A 15,310-nucleotide genomic window follows, 5' to 3' on the forward strand; every position below is an offset into this window, starting at 1 on the left:
AATTTGCGAGTGAATTGATCCATGGAGTCACTGCCTGTTGCCCACCCTTGAAACAAAAAGTGGAGACCCTGCATGCAAAGGTGTGTTCCTCCCGAAAATTCAGCAGGTGAATAAGTTCCTTTTCTTCTCCTGCAGAGGGCTGCCATGTCATGACATGTGCTGCAAGTGTTGCTTCCAACCAGGAAACCTCAGAGTGAAAGTGAAAAAGCGAAGTCCAACCAACCCAACGCGACCGAACCCAAAGCCTGTCTCCTCTGGAGAATGTCTCCCCTTGGGGTCTTCATCGTGGTGGCTCTTCTCGTTTCCTCCAAGCAAGTTTTAGGTATGATACAAAATCCTTCCCCCTTCTTCCCAACTCCCTGGGGCTGGTTTGCAAATTCCTCCAAAAACAGTCAGACGTCGAAAGCCTGCTTGCATTTCCTTTTGTCTGAGTTGTCTCCCACACATGACGCACCTATGGGCGACAAGAGGAGATGAAGAAGGAGTTTTGCAACCAAGAACCAGAGTCTATGGTGTCATCAGAAGAAAAATAAGCCTTAAGCTGGCACCCCAAAAGCATCAGGGTGAGAGAGGATGTGGGAATGCGATTGACAACAAGACAAACAGCGGCTTTTGTTTCTCACATGTTCTTCCCACAGGGATGTCACTAGGAGTGTGTAGGGGGTCCCAACCACACCAGGTGACACCTTAAATGGGGTGGCATCACTGCTCCCCAAACATCGATTGAGTCCCTTTAAAAGACTGGGGCTCAACAGAAGGGATGATGTGAGGGGGGTGAGGTTCAGTAAGAAGATAAAGGAGAGGTCTCAGGGTTGTTGTTTTTTTTAATTTAAATTAAAATTAAATTTTAAATTTGTCTTTAAAAACATCACATCTTACCAAATTTTCACTTTAAAGATTTAAACTATGCACGCGTTACTAGGTTTACGCTGTGCGTATTGATATTGTAACTTAGAAGTATAATTTGAATTTTGATAGTTGTTTTGGTCGCGACTCTTGCCACGACATTCCATGTCATACGGGAATTACGATTTGGGAGTAACAATTAGAACAAAAAAGTGTTACTAAGGACTATGTGGCTGTGTTCTGGAAGAGTTTTATTCCTGACGTTTCACCCGCATCTGTGGCTGGCATCTTCAGAGAAAGATCTTCTCTGAAGATGCCAGCCACAGATGCTAGCAAAACGTCAATAATTAACTCTTCTAGAACATGGCCACATAGCTGGAAAACCCCACAAAAAAACCTATGGATACCGCCATGAAAGCCTTCGACTTCACATTACGAAGGATTCTGTATGGTGGGGTATGAGAGGAGGTCAGTGGTGGGATGGCACCATGAGTTGCCATACAGGCTGATGCCAACCTTGGTGATGCCATTGGCCACTGCTTACCGCTGTTCTAAGACCAAGATCCATACAAATCTCTCTGTGTCCACATGAAAAAGGGATTTGTTAATTTTTCTCCTTTAGTTGGCTGTCCTTCAAATCCCATAGAGTGCCATTCCAGAAAGTCTTTAGAGGAAGGACCATTGGTAAAAGGTGGCAAGTGAAAGCATTCTTGGCATCATTTTGCCCCTGAAAAAAGCACTATGCACATCTTATACTAGAAATTTGTCCACGGGACTGTGGGGGGAATGAACCTGTTAAAGGAAAAGGAGTTCGCTGTGCCAGATTTCCCACTGTCTCCTAGAGAAGATGCCATGAAGGGTCTCCATTCCATACCAACATCGATGACTCTCTATTTGGCTGTAGCTTGCCATAAGGGCCAATGCTTCCAGAACTTGAGCTGCTCCATTGGAACCTTTTCATTGCCAAAACCCACCAACACAACACTTGCTCCGATGATAGCCATGCTAGTCTGGAATATCAATATGCAAAGGGAGCTTGTCGCACCTTTGAGAGTAACTGTGCAAAAGAAGTTGTAGCACCCTCCTAGTATAATCTGATGATCCTCCAAGTATAATCTGAAGTGGTACAATCCCAGACATAGACCTTAGATGAGAATGGAATCCAAGAGATAGATTTATTTTATATATCCATTGCATTTCTCCCTAAAATGATTTTCCTATACATAGGAACAGTTCCTTGGGGAAGTCCCAATGAAGCTTTTCTTGAAAGAACTTCCTTGTCAGCATTGAGACTTATGGGACTCAACAGAAAGATTGGCTTCCAATCGGATATTCTGCCTCAGCCGCTTAAATATCACGGACCAACCTTGAGAATGTGAAATTACTATTGAAAAACCAGGTCACTTAATGAAGCCATTCTTTCCGACAGGCAATGGATTCCTGCCACCACCTCATAATGTCACCGTTGTGTCAAAGGGTTTCAGTCTCTTCCTGACATGGCTGCCAGATGAACATTACCCACCTGGAGTCTCCTACACCGTTCAGTGGAAGTGAGTTTCCAAAGACGAGGGGACAACTGAAACATCCATTACATTTGTGGGATGAATCGAATTCAGAGACATAGCCAGGCTAATCTGGAATATCAGTGTGCAAAGGGATCTAACTGTGCAAAAGAAGTTATAGCATGAGCTTTTGTAAACTTGGTCTACTTCCTCAGATGCACGGAGTGAACTGGTGCCCAGGAAGAACCTTTATCATCAGACTTGTATGAATAGTTATAGAAATGCAACATTTGTGGGTACGGTGAGGACACCCTTGGCCAGTTTATCACATCTCCTTTTTAGATTTCAAAACTCCCTCCACTATGGGTGATCCATCCACCTTGGTCTTAGGCAACATCTTTCCACATGCCTTTCTCTCTCAGTGACCATGGTTAAAACTGAACATGTCACTTCATCACCATACCCACAAGTTTTGCATTTCTATGGCTATTGATACAGTCTAATTATAAAAGTCCTGGGCACCAGCTTCCTCTGTGCCTCTGAGAAAGTAAACCAAGTGTACGAAAGCTTATGCTACAATTTCCTTCTCATGGTTATTCTCAAAGGTGCTGCAAGATCCCTTTGCATACTGATATTTTGGGGGGATATATCTAACATAGAATAAGAGGAAAGGTACTGGTATGCCAGTTGACAAATCCTCTGCACTTGCAGTTGAAATGTGACTTCGTTCCAAACTTCTTAGGCAAAAAATATAGCTAGTCCAGTGGTTCCCAAACTTTGGCCCTCCAGATGTTGACCAAGCTGTGGCTGGGGATTCTGGGAGCTGAAGTCAGAAACAAGTGGAGGATCAAATTTGGAGAACCCCTGAACTGATCACAAATCATTAGGTTCCTTGCAGTTTTTTAGTGCCAGATTCTACAAGATCTCCTTCCAGATTTCTCAAGATGGATTTGCTAGGCATACACACTTTCAGAACAGCTGGGCAAAGAGAACTTAATATAATGTATATTATATTATATTATATTATATTCCACCCTGACCTCTTCCATAGATTGCTAAAATCACCATCTCCTGGGTGAGCCTGGATGCTGCTAACTAGCCCACCGCTGTTTTCACTCCCTCTTTCAGAAACTCTTTTGTTCCATGGGGCGACATCTCACACTGCAGAGCTATCTCTGAAACAATTTGCAACATAACTTGTGCGTCTCCAAATCTGAACAACAGATACTGGGTCCGGGTCAAAGCTCAGATGAGGACTGGCACTGGGATCATCTCATCCATATGGCAATGGAAGTCTGTCGATTACGAAGTTCATGGTAGGCTTGGTACCTTTGGATCCTAAGTCAGCATGAGGTTGCAGAGTGTGGTTTTTCCCAACGCAGCCAATAAAAGTTCCTGCCTGCCTGGAGCTTCACTTTCTGTTTTCCTTGCATAGATAAGAAGAAGTAGTGGAAACTGTCTGGATATGTTTCGATAACCTTTTCTCTTCAGACAGCTTGACAGGGAGAGCGAATAAGAGAGAAGTGGTCCAATCTCCTAACAGGGAAAATCTGGGGTTTATGGTTAAATCAAGGGGGAAGACTTTCCCCAAACTGGTGCCTCCCAGATGTGCCACAGTGTAACTCCCATGCTCCCCTGCCAGCATGGCCATTGGTCAGGCAGTGAATGGTGTTAATGGGAGTACAACACATTCCAAAAGCCTCTTCTTTGGGGATAGCTGGTTTATCAGATGATGGTGTTGGTGGTGGTCATGACATTGGTGGTGGTGGTGATGATGATGATGATGATGATGATGATGATGATGATGATGATATATCAGTGTGCATGACATTGTACAAAAGGCATGCAGCTAGGTCCTGACCCTAAGGGAATTAGTTACAGTATGACATGGAAGAACTGTGATTGTGCCAAAGGCACAATTATTATTATTATTGTTGTTGTTGTTGTTGTTGTTGTTGTTGTTGTTATTGATATCCTGCCCCGCTTCAAGATGCAATCGGGGCGGCTCTATGTCTCATCATAGAGTTTTCATGGTAAAGGAAATTCAGAGGTGGTTCATGGGTGCCTCCTTCTGCTCAGTACTAACAAGTGTTAGATATGGTGCCACTGCCACTGTCTCTGGGAGTTCTTCCACCAATGTCTCTCTCTCACACACACACACGCACACACACTGCTGTGCCTGTTTAGCACACTTAGTCTGGCTCCTCAGCAAAAGCTTGTCTGATGTGAGACATCTTACCAGCACCAGTGTTACCATGTACAGTATGGCCTCTTGTCTTACAGAAGTATGCAATCCCACCATCATGGAACCATACCATATAGATAATATATAACCAGCCTTAAAGAAGGTGGTTGCTGCTGTTGTTGTTGTTGTTGTTGTTGTGTGCCTGCAAGCCATGTATGACTTACAACAAGCTTATCAAGGGATTTTCCTGGCATGATTTATTCAGAGAAGGTCTGCCCTTGCCTTTCTCCGAGGCTGAGAGAGTGGGGCTTGTCTGAGGTTAACCAGTAGGTGTCCATAGCCAAGCAGGGATTCAAACAAATCTTGACTTGGTGGTAGTTAACAATAACAAAAATGGAGGCATAGTTTGCAGTCTGCTTGTTGTACAGCATTAACAGCTGAGTGAGATGGCTTCACAACTTTTTCAATAAGCCGGGACTCAGCATAGCATAGGTCTGCATGAAGTTATTTATGCTATGCTGAGGGGATGCTGGACTGAGGCTGTTGTCTTAGCTATTTTGTTTTAACTCATATGGTCAGCCACTACGGGTTCCATATTGGAAGAAATGTGGGATATAAATTGAATGAATGAATACATAAGTATAGATAAATAAATGCCTTTCCCCCCCAGTGAACATTGTTCCTCCAGTGCTACAATTAAGAAAGACTGAACACACCCTTTGGGTGAACGCTACTTTTGTCTACCCATCCTGCACAAAGGCCATCTTTCAACAAGGTCTGACCTATGATTTGAAGATTTGGGCAGAACATGGGACAGAAAAACCGGTGAGTAAAGGATGAATAAGGGCAGGAGGGAGGTGACAGTGACATAGTGACCTGTAATGGCTGTTATAAGCATAAACTACAGTTGGATTTGACTCCTAAACTGCAAACGTATCTACGCAAAGCAGAGGAGTTTGTGTCTAGCCAAGATCTTAGCTCAAGAGATGTAGCGTAATTGTACCTTATGTGATCGTACGTTAGCTGGATGCTAACCTCAATTAGCATCCAGCTAAGTCTCTATAGATCAGTGGTTCCCAATATAGGTTATCTACAAGTTCTCTACAACCCCTCACTCCTTCCCAAACTCATCTTTTGAGCTTCTGCGCCTGCCCTCCGCGACCATTTATTGACAGATAGTGAGTGTTGGGTGGCAGAGTAGCATCCAGCTAAATCCCCATAGATCAGTGGTTCCCAAACTTTGGTCCTCCACCTTTTTGGACTTCTGGTCCCAGAAGACACAACCAACTTGGCTAACAGTCAGGAATTATAGGAGCTAAAGTCCAAATCATCAGGAGGACCAAAGGTTGGGAACCACTGCTGTTGATGGAAGCATAGCTACTTCCTTAGAAGTTCTCTGGAGGTCCAACAAAGGTCTTTGGGAGGTCCTAGACAACCATGTCATTGCTGTGATCCCTCATCCCTTCTCTTCCATTGACCATTGAAAGGGTCATGGGGTGGGCTGCAGCAGCTTAAAGCAAAGATTTGGAGGGAGTTGGTTGTTGGGCAGTTGACAGAGAAGCCAAAAGAACGAGTGAAGGCCCATCTGGACCAACCAAAAGGTCATAGATTTTGTTCCATTTCTATTTGTTTTGTTGTTGGGTCTCTTTGTGTCTCGTAGTCAAGTCGTCCACACCTCTGTTGATATCATACTTTTGATTTCTTTACCTGCCAGAGGGAATTCAAAGAGCTGACAAAGAATGTAATGGATATTAACATTACAGACTGGAGGAGCGGCAATTACTGCGTCCGTGCCCAGGCTTTCTTCAACAACAACAACAAGAAACGGAGCAATTTCTCCGAGCCGGTTTGCACATTGCTACATGAAAACAGCACAGCCCTGCAAGGAGGAGGTGAGTGTCCATGAGAAGGCTGCAGTGTTTTTATTACTGCAACCAGGGATTAGCATTAATGTGTAAAAGTATATGTACAGTGCAGGGGGAAATCAATTCGGAGGTTTTCATCCCCCTCAGTAGCAAAACGTGAGGCCATCTTTTGAATCACGAACAATAGGAGAATCAGGACAGACAAAAAGAAGTCCTCCTTCACACAAAGGAAGTGTGAATTCCTTCTTCTTACAAGTACTTCTTCTTTCGAAGGAAACGCAGGGATCAGTTACAATGTGGGATTTGCCACTACAAAGTGTGGTGATGACCACCTCCTTTGGTGGCTTAAAAGGAGGATTAGATGAAATCACACGTTTTGCTTTTCTATGGCTATTCATACAGTATTGTTATAAAGGTCCTTCCTGGGCACCAGTTCATACCATGCATCTGAGGAATCAGACCAAGTCGGTGTAGCTTATCACATGCAAAAATGGGATTGAAAAGCTGGAAAAAACCAGCAAAAGTGGGTTGAATTTCACACATGTCGTTGTTAAAGTGGTGTTAATCCGAACGGAAAGTAGACAAAAGTCACCCCTTTCTACTTTCAGGGTTTTCCAAAAGTAAAAAGGAGCGGCTTTTGTCTACTTTCCGTCTACTTTCCGTTTGGGTTAACATCACTTTAACAACAACGTTGTGTGAAAATCAACCCGTGTTTCTGCATGGGATTTCCCCCGTGTGATAAACTCCTAAAACAGCTTAAACTTCAATGTCTTTCACTCAATAACTGTTGAAGATGTCACAAGATCCCTTTTCATACTGATATTCCAGACTGACATGGCTATGTCCCTAAACCCCATTATGTTCGTGTTATAAAGAATATTTGCAGGCCCTGACTGCTTTGCTTTTGTGTTCTTTTACAGCCCAAAGCTGGGGATTTGTTGCCTTTCCATTCCTCATCATGTTGTCTGCTGGTGCCATTGCTCTATTCCTGTGGTCCAAATACAAGATGAAGGACATCAAGATGCCTCAGGCTTTGGTATGGGAGGTTTTGAAACCAGAGAAGGCAGAAGCAAGATGGGTTACAGCCAAAACAGACTGTTTTGGCCCTTAGTTAATATATGTTCTGCGCGTCTTCTCAAATCCTTCTTTTCACCAGGTTCATTCTTCTTCCCAGAGTCTTGGTGGTCAGACTACCAGCCAACTGAGACTATAGTTTTCGGTGGGTTTTTCAGGCTATGTGGCCATGTTCTAGAAGAGTTTATTCCTGATGTTTCGCCAGCAGCTGTGGCTTGAAGATGCCAGCCACAGATGCTGGCAAAACGTCAGGGATAAACTCTTCTAGAACATGGCCACAGAGCCCGAAAAACCCACAAAAAATTATGAATGCCGGCCATGAAAGCCTTCGACTCCACAAACTGAGACTATCCTTGCTTCATAGAGGGCCTCCCCAGCACATCTACGGTATCCATAGAGCATATAAGATATTCATAGAGCATATTTGGTGCCTCTCTCTCACTGGCCACCCTAAAAAATTCAATCATTTTAAAGGTCTCTGCTTCCATAGATTGCCCTTCGCTTGCTGTCCCTTTAACTCATGCATGGACAATGGGTGGTCCTCCAGATATTGTCAGATTACAGTTCCCATCAGCCTTGGCCAAATGGTATGCCCTAGACCACTGGTTCCCAGACTTTCCACAGCTAATTGGACCATCCATTTGACTCATCCTGCACTTTAGGGCCTCGATGCTGAAACAGCAAAGTAACCCACCAACCAGCTATGATATCTTCATGGACCACCAGTGGTCTTCAGCTCACAGGCTGGGGACCACAGTTCCTGTATTCAATCTTTAGCTGAGGAATCTTTCGATGAAGCTGGACACTTATGAGGTGCAACAGAATCGTGTGCAGTTTGAGGCAGTTTCCTAGGCATGCATGCAGGGGTTCCTTGGTAAAGGAATATGATGGAAAGTATTCCTTCAGGATAGACATTTTGGAAACAAGAGTTGCAGTTGGTGTCTCCCATGTCAGTGGGGCAGTGACGCCATTCCAGGTTTTCATGCAGACTTGAAAAGAACTATCCCAGGTGTTGAAGCACACCTTGAAAATACGTTCAGCACCTGGACTGAATTCATTGCCCTACTGACATGGAAACCACTAGCTGCCCCTGCAACTGACTGGATTATTGCAGATTTAAGGGAGAGAACTAGCATCGTCAGCAGAAATGCATTTCAGGGAGCTGCTGTTCAGTTCAATACAGTGCATTTTTAGTGAATTGCAGAAGCAACTGGCAAATGGTGTAAATGAAATATGCAGGCGCTGGAAGATGACCAGAACCTCTATGAGGTTCCCTTGGTATTGACAGTGAGGATGTCACTGAGGATCTTTTAGAAATTATACATATGAAACCAACCCACGTCGACCTCAGTTGATCGTGTCTAGAAGAACTGAGAAACGGCACAACTTCCTCTCACCTGACGTGGAGCAAATTTGCTCTGAAACCTGTCCTTTGTGAATGTTGATATTGAAGTTGAACATTCATCAGCAATTCTCAAACACTCAAGCACTCAAATATTTGCAGTCGAATTTCTAGGATATTTATTACGGCTTGACAGCTGGCATACATGACAAACATACAATACTGTATTTTGCTCTGTTTAATTCAGTAGTGCCATCAGCAGCTGGTAAAGATGTGTAAAATCTTTCAGTGCTCAAAAGTCTGATGAGCAAAATTTTTGACCACACCAGCTGCCTCCTTTGGCTATATAGATCTGATCGGAGTTGCAGTCCAATGCAATCTGGGAAGCCTTATTTTGCAACAATTAGTCCATTTTATCAACTGTATGTTTTACAGAAATGTGCAGAAAGGATACAAAAATGTGCAAAAATGACGCCCTTTGTTTATACAGAGCCATCAAATGGTAAATTGAAACTGATGTAAACCCCTTTGTTTCACTGGATCTCCTCAAACTGGGATTTTGTTGAAAAGTGGGAATTATATAGCCCTTCAGATGTCACTGGACTGCAGTTCCCAGTAACCATAGTATCACCGATGGGGAGGAATTTTGGGAGCTGCAGTCCAACAATTTTTGGATTAGTGCCATCTCAGTCCCAACCCTGAACTAGGCCCAAAGACCCAACTGTATGCTTCCAATGCATTCTCAACTGTCTTCTTTTCTCTCTCTCTCTGATCAGGATTTTTCCAGGTTCAGAAGTACAAAGAAGTTGCTGGAATTTGATGGAAGGGAGTTAATTACAGTTTATAACCTGACATGCACAGAGGTGCCCTTCACATCCGAAATGCGGGGCAGGCCTGGTCTCCTGCTGTACTCAACATTGATTCCATCTGCACATTCGCTGTCAGAAGAAGATGATGAGGATGACGAAGATGATGACGACAGCCTTGTACCATACACCGGAATGATCAAATTCCAAAAGAAAGAAAGGAATGGTCAAAGGATCGCCATGGATCAGAAAGTACCTGATCCTTCATCTGGATCCGGATGTTCTGAGCCCAACGGAGGGTGCTGCTTGCCAGATGTAATGGCCTCAGAAAGGCTCTTTGTATCAACAGAATGGGAGACAGATGTAGATGATATGTCCGGCTTCTGTGAGAATAACAGGATGTCCATTTCTGAAAATTCATCTGCAGACAGTTCCCTTGGTTTCCCGGTTATTCGTCCTACCTCTAGAACAGAAGGACAAGATGTGAATGGGGACAGAGACTTTTTGTTTCAGTGGCCTCCATTGACAAAAGAACCTGACTTTAACTTTCTCACTGGGTTGCAATTTGGGGGTGACAACAGCTATCCTGAGCTTACCTGCAAAAGACTGGGCAATGCCCAGGTCACTCTGGATGAGATCAACCTGGACTCCTTTGACCTCCTCCATGAGGAGCAGCTCACAGAAGAGGAAAGTTCTGAAAAAGACTCCAGCGATTGTGAGGGACTCTTTGTAGAAAGGCCTCTTTTGAAAGCGCCTTCTTGTAAGGAAGACTTAGAAAACGCGTTACTAGGAGGAAGCAGAGATGCAGGTGCTGAGGTTTTATCCAGTTCCATGTTCCATGGTTATCGGCCCAAGCAAATTCCTTATATTTCAAGAACCTAAAAGTGATAAGAGTAACCTTAGGGATTTCCGTAGGCATCTACTCTCATCAGGATCATCTTTTTGCGTGAAAAGATCAAAAATGGCACTAAAAGATCAACCACCTGCCTTTAGCCAAAAGGCAGGAGTCAACTTGCACCCTTAAAACAGTATTGTAGTTAGCTTTTTTTTAATGGTTGTTGTTTCTAAGTATTTCTTTATTCATAGCTGTTTGGTATAGGATTGTCTCCCCTACCCTGGCTTATACATGGCAATAGTCAAGGCAAGAAGGGACAAGAGTTCCCCAATTGTCCCCTTTATCCAAAGGGAATCTTTCTAATAGGAAGCAGAATTGGCTTGTGCATCCTTTTCCCTCTATATCAGAGGCTGGTGGTGCCAAGACCCAGGGGCACAGTCTACCTCATTTTCACATGCACCAGACCTTGGCAGGTTGCACCTACCTCTTTTTCCCCAAACCACAACTAAGGTATGCAGACTACACATTTCCAACCCCAGTCTGGTCACTAGGTCAGAAATAGCTTTCATTGCACACTTTGCCATGAAAACTGGAAACCAGTTCCCAAACAGAGCCCTTATTTCTTTATCCTCCAAGCGCAGAATCAGATCCCAGCTCAGACTACCAAGGAAGGCCTTCCCATTAATATATGTCAGCTACGGTGCTACAAAAATGGTGCCAATAAATTACCCATAGTTGCAGCTTTTTCCAACATGGTGCCCTTCAAATCTGTTGGACCACAGCTGCCATTATCCTCAACCAACATCTCCCCCTCCAAATGAGTTGCATTGCATCATCCCCAGTCAGTACCAGTGGGTTTTTTAAAGTATTTACAACATAATATTTAATCTAACATGGCCATATCTAGTCCATCCAAGTCAGCTCAAGTCAGTTGAAGCACACATTGAGCATGAAAAGCTCCCTTCATAGGTCCCAGAGTTATTGAAAGACATTGCCTGAACAGAAACTGGAGCCTTACGAGAAAGGCAAGCCTTTCTTGCACAAGACCTGTATTCCTTGATGGAATGAAGTATGTTCTTTAAAAGGCTGCTACTTGGTTCTTCACTTAGCTTCTTCATGGTGTAGCACATGAAGAGGCAACTTGATGGCCTCCAAGTATTTTGGACTACAGTCTTCCTCAGCCTGGCTGATATTCAGGGATTTGCAGAGATGTAGTTTAAAACTTTGGTCGGGAAGTACCAGGCTGGCTACACCTGATGTAAGGAGATGAAGGGGTTGGTGACAACTTGTCTTCTGAGTCTGAACCTGGTGGTAGGTCTCCATCCCTTGAGTCATGAGAGGCCTCAAGCAGAGAAGCTGCTGAAATTTTTCTCCCAGGAAAAATACCCCCAAATCCTATGTTCGTTTAAGTCTTTCATGGAGCAGTGTTGAATCTTAGGGTCAGGGACCAGGACCCTCTTGAATGTTAAACCCGAGTCCCCAGTGTCAAGCCAAGAACTTGGCCTACTTCTTTCTGTTCGGACTTGACTTGCGAACAGTTTGATTCTACCTCAGTATCCAGTGTACCTAAACTGGCTATGTATATTGATTTGTGCATCGGAACAAATACTGGTGGAACAAATACTCCTCTGTCTAGAGGAGAAGATGTTTGTGCGAAAAAATCACCACCAAAGAATCAAATTCAGGCCAAATTGGTGCTATTTGGAAGTGTATAAATCTCTTCCCCAGCTGCCATCCATGTTCATGGGAATGGAGAATAGAGGAGAAAGATTTTCTTTTCTCTTCCAGTGGCCCCTTTAATGCTATACCAAGAGTATGTACATTGTGTATAAGGTCAACGCAACATGCTAAAGAATGCTTGAGGAATAAACCAAAGTTAGATACATTAATGATAATACAACCTTTTTGCTTGGAAATGAAAGTGAAGCGATAGGGCTTGCTTGTTCCTAGGTAGGGTTGCCAGAGTAAAAACTGGAATGGCCTCCTATGCCATTAATGGTTGTGTAGAAAGGGGAAATTCAGCAGGTGTGGCTTGTCACAAAGCCAGGCAACAAGCAATTCACCTGCTGAAATTCCATCTTCTGCGCATCCTTAACACAAGAGCCTGTTCTGGTTTTCTCTTTGGCAACCTTATTCATAGGCTTTCACTGTTCACTTGATAAAGATAGCTGTCTAGAAATGCAAATGTTGAAGCAGAATTACACTCTGCTAAAAGAGAAGAGGCCGTTTGAAGCCTGAAGTTGTGTCAACACTTATACTGACCAATGTTTTTATCTTTGCATGTAACTTTGTGTGTGTGTGTGTTTGTCTTATATACCTCATACCAATTCAGTTAAAGTGGAATCGATCATGCTATAAATGGGTAGTGCAGATATAGAGTTAGAAATGTTTAGAGCGAACTGAGCAGTATTTTCTTATGGACGGCTACTGCAGCTACAACTGCACTGCAGAAATAATGCCGTTTGACACCGCTTTAACTGCCGTGGCTCAATGTTATGAGTTTTGGGGAGTTGTAGTTTTGTAAGCTGCTAAGCCTTCTCTGTGAGAGATCTCTGGTGCCACAACCAACTACAAATCCCAGGATCCCATAGCATTGAGCCATGGAAGTTAGAGCGGTGTCAAACTGCATTATTTCAGCAGTGCAGAAGCAACCTGTGACAGAGTTTGCTGCCCACATAGACATGGCTGTATCGCTGTCCCTGAAATTCCCCTTTACTGGCGATGGCACAGTTGCTTCCAAAACACGTGGTTCCTTTTCCAAGACATCAGCAAAACCATCTTGTTTTTCCTCCCTAAAAGGAGAAATAGCTGTTGGGTATCCAGTCTGGAGATCTCCCATAGATTTCTTGCTTTTGCTGCTGCGTCAGGAGATGAGGTTGCAATAGCTGCTCTTGAGTATCCAGTCTACATACTCCAGCCATGCTGCTTCACTTTATTTGTTCACCCAGTAGTACTCCACCTTTTGCGGTGAAGAGGATTGTGAGTGTGTCACTCAACCAGGTGAACTGAGGCATGTGTGAAAGGAATGGGGAGGAGGTATCCGGAGCTGTTGTGATTTCGTTGTCTGTCTGCCACCTGTTTGACAGCTCTTACACATTGCAGAAATAAAGCAGTTTGAACCTACTTTAACTGTCATATCTTCATCCTGTGGAATCCTGGGATCTGTAGTTTGGTGAGGTGTTCAGCCCGGTCTGTCAGAGAGCTCTGGTGCCAAACTACAAAACTCACCAAACTACAAATCCAAGGATTCTGTAAAATAGAATCGTGGCAGTTAAAATGGTGTCCAAGTGCTTTATTTCTGCAGTGTGGTTCTCAACCCAAGAGGCTCCAATTGGGGTTGGACTTCAACACCCATCCAGCATGGCTGAAAAGTGGGGATTCTGGGAGTTGAAGAGCACCTGGAGGCATTAACTCACCTCAACTGAGATTCACAGATGGGGGAAACTTCCAGACTGATAGCCATACTATGGCCTGTTACAGACAGTCCAAAATAAAGCTGCTTCGAGTCACTTTGGAGGTATGGTATTTCAATGATGCATGCGTCCTAAGAGTCCAAAAGCCACACCAAAGCCACACTCCAGACCTAAGGACTGGAGTGCAGCTTTGGTGTGGCTTTTGGACTCTTAGGACTCATGCATCATTGAAATACCATACCTCCAAAGTGACTCGAAGCAGCTTTATTTTGGACTGTCTGTAACAGGCCCAAGAAACTGCAAATTTGTGTTGCTTTCATGTTTTAAATGTTTACTATTGCTAAGGACAGCATGTTTCATATTTTATATTAATAAACTTTAATAAAAGAAAAATAAACAATTGGGGGGAAACCCTTAAATCTATTCCAAGGTGTTTCTTGTGTTAATAAGAGTCCTAAACACTCAAGGAAGGTTATCACACTGGGGCCAATATTAATAATAATAATAAATACTTTATTTATATCCCGCCCTTCCAAAAAGATCAGGGCGGCTTCCAAATGCAGACAATGCACAGACACAGATTAAAAACACAACAGCAGCATCAATACTGATACAAAAAGAAACAATAAAAACAATAAAAAGCCCCGTTAGCCCATCCTCATGGCCACGGAAGAGGAGGGAGGCCCACAGGATGTTTAGTCGGGGAATGCCTGCTTAAATAGGAAGGTCTTGAGGTCCTTCCTAAATTGGGCCAGGGTAGTAGATGAGCGGAGCTCGGTGGGCAGCGTGTTCCAGAGGGCAGGGGCAGCTGTGGAAAAGGCTCTTCTAGAGGTAGAAGCTAGCCTAGCCCCTGGCACCTTCAGCAATTGCTGCCCAGATGTTCTGAGGGTGCGAGGCGGATTGTACGGGGAGAGGCGGTCCTTCAGAAAACCTGGGCCCAAGCCATTTAGGGCTTTATAGGTGATAACCAACGCCTTATATTGAGCTCGGAAGCGTATAGGCAGCCAATGAAGATCTTTAAGTATAGGTGTTATATGGCTGGTCCTGTTCGCACCAGTGACCAGCCGGGCTGCCATATTCTGTACCAATTGGAGCTTCCGAGTTTGGTATAAGGGTTGCCCCATGTAGAGTACATTGCAGAAGTCCAATCTCGAAGTTACCAGGGCGTGTACAACAGTTTCTAGGTCCCTCCGGTCCAGGTATGGGCGCAGCTGGCGGATCAGCCGAAGCTGATAACAGGTGCTCTTGACCGTCGCATTCACCTGAGCAGTCAGATGAAGCGACGAATCAAGAAGCACTCCCAGACTGCGCACGGAGTCCTTCACAGGGAGCGTGACCCCGTTCAGGACAGGTGGAATCACCGTCATTCCCGGACCGGGGGAACCTATCACTAGTACCTCCGTTTTCTCTGGATTTAGTTTGAGTCGGTTTTTCCTCATCCA

At 44.1% G+C, this 15,310-nt stretch overlaps 1 protein-coding gene across 1 annotated transcript; it reads left to right on the top strand.

Annotated features, from left to right (window-relative positions):
* Positions 1 to 261: 261 nt before the first annotated feature.
* On the top strand, positions 262 to 10,640 carry LOC149305032 (interferon lambda receptor 1-like). The gene is made up of 7 exons (XM_089479335.1): positions 262 to 322; positions 2,276 to 2,396; positions 3,477 to 3,664; positions 5,204 to 5,358; positions 6,248 to 6,429; positions 7,326 to 7,434; positions 9,591 to 10,640. Exons 1-7 carry the CDS (start codon positions 262 to 264, stop codon positions 10,500 to 10,502), a joined length of 1,728 nt encoding a protein of 575 aa, XP_089335461.1. The 3' UTR covers positions 10,503 to 10,640.
* Positions 10,641 to 15,310: the final 4,670 nt, after the last annotated feature.

The sequence above is a fragment of the Sceloporus occidentalis genome, unplaced genomic scaffold (genome assembly GCF_023333645.1).
Source record: "Sceloporus occidentalis isolate IW3139 unplaced genomic scaffold, rSceOcc1.0.p SCAF_13, whole genome shotgun sequence".
Taxonomy (NCBI): Eukaryota; Metazoa; Chordata; class Lepidosauria; order Squamata; family Phrynosomatidae; genus Sceloporus; species Sceloporus occidentalis.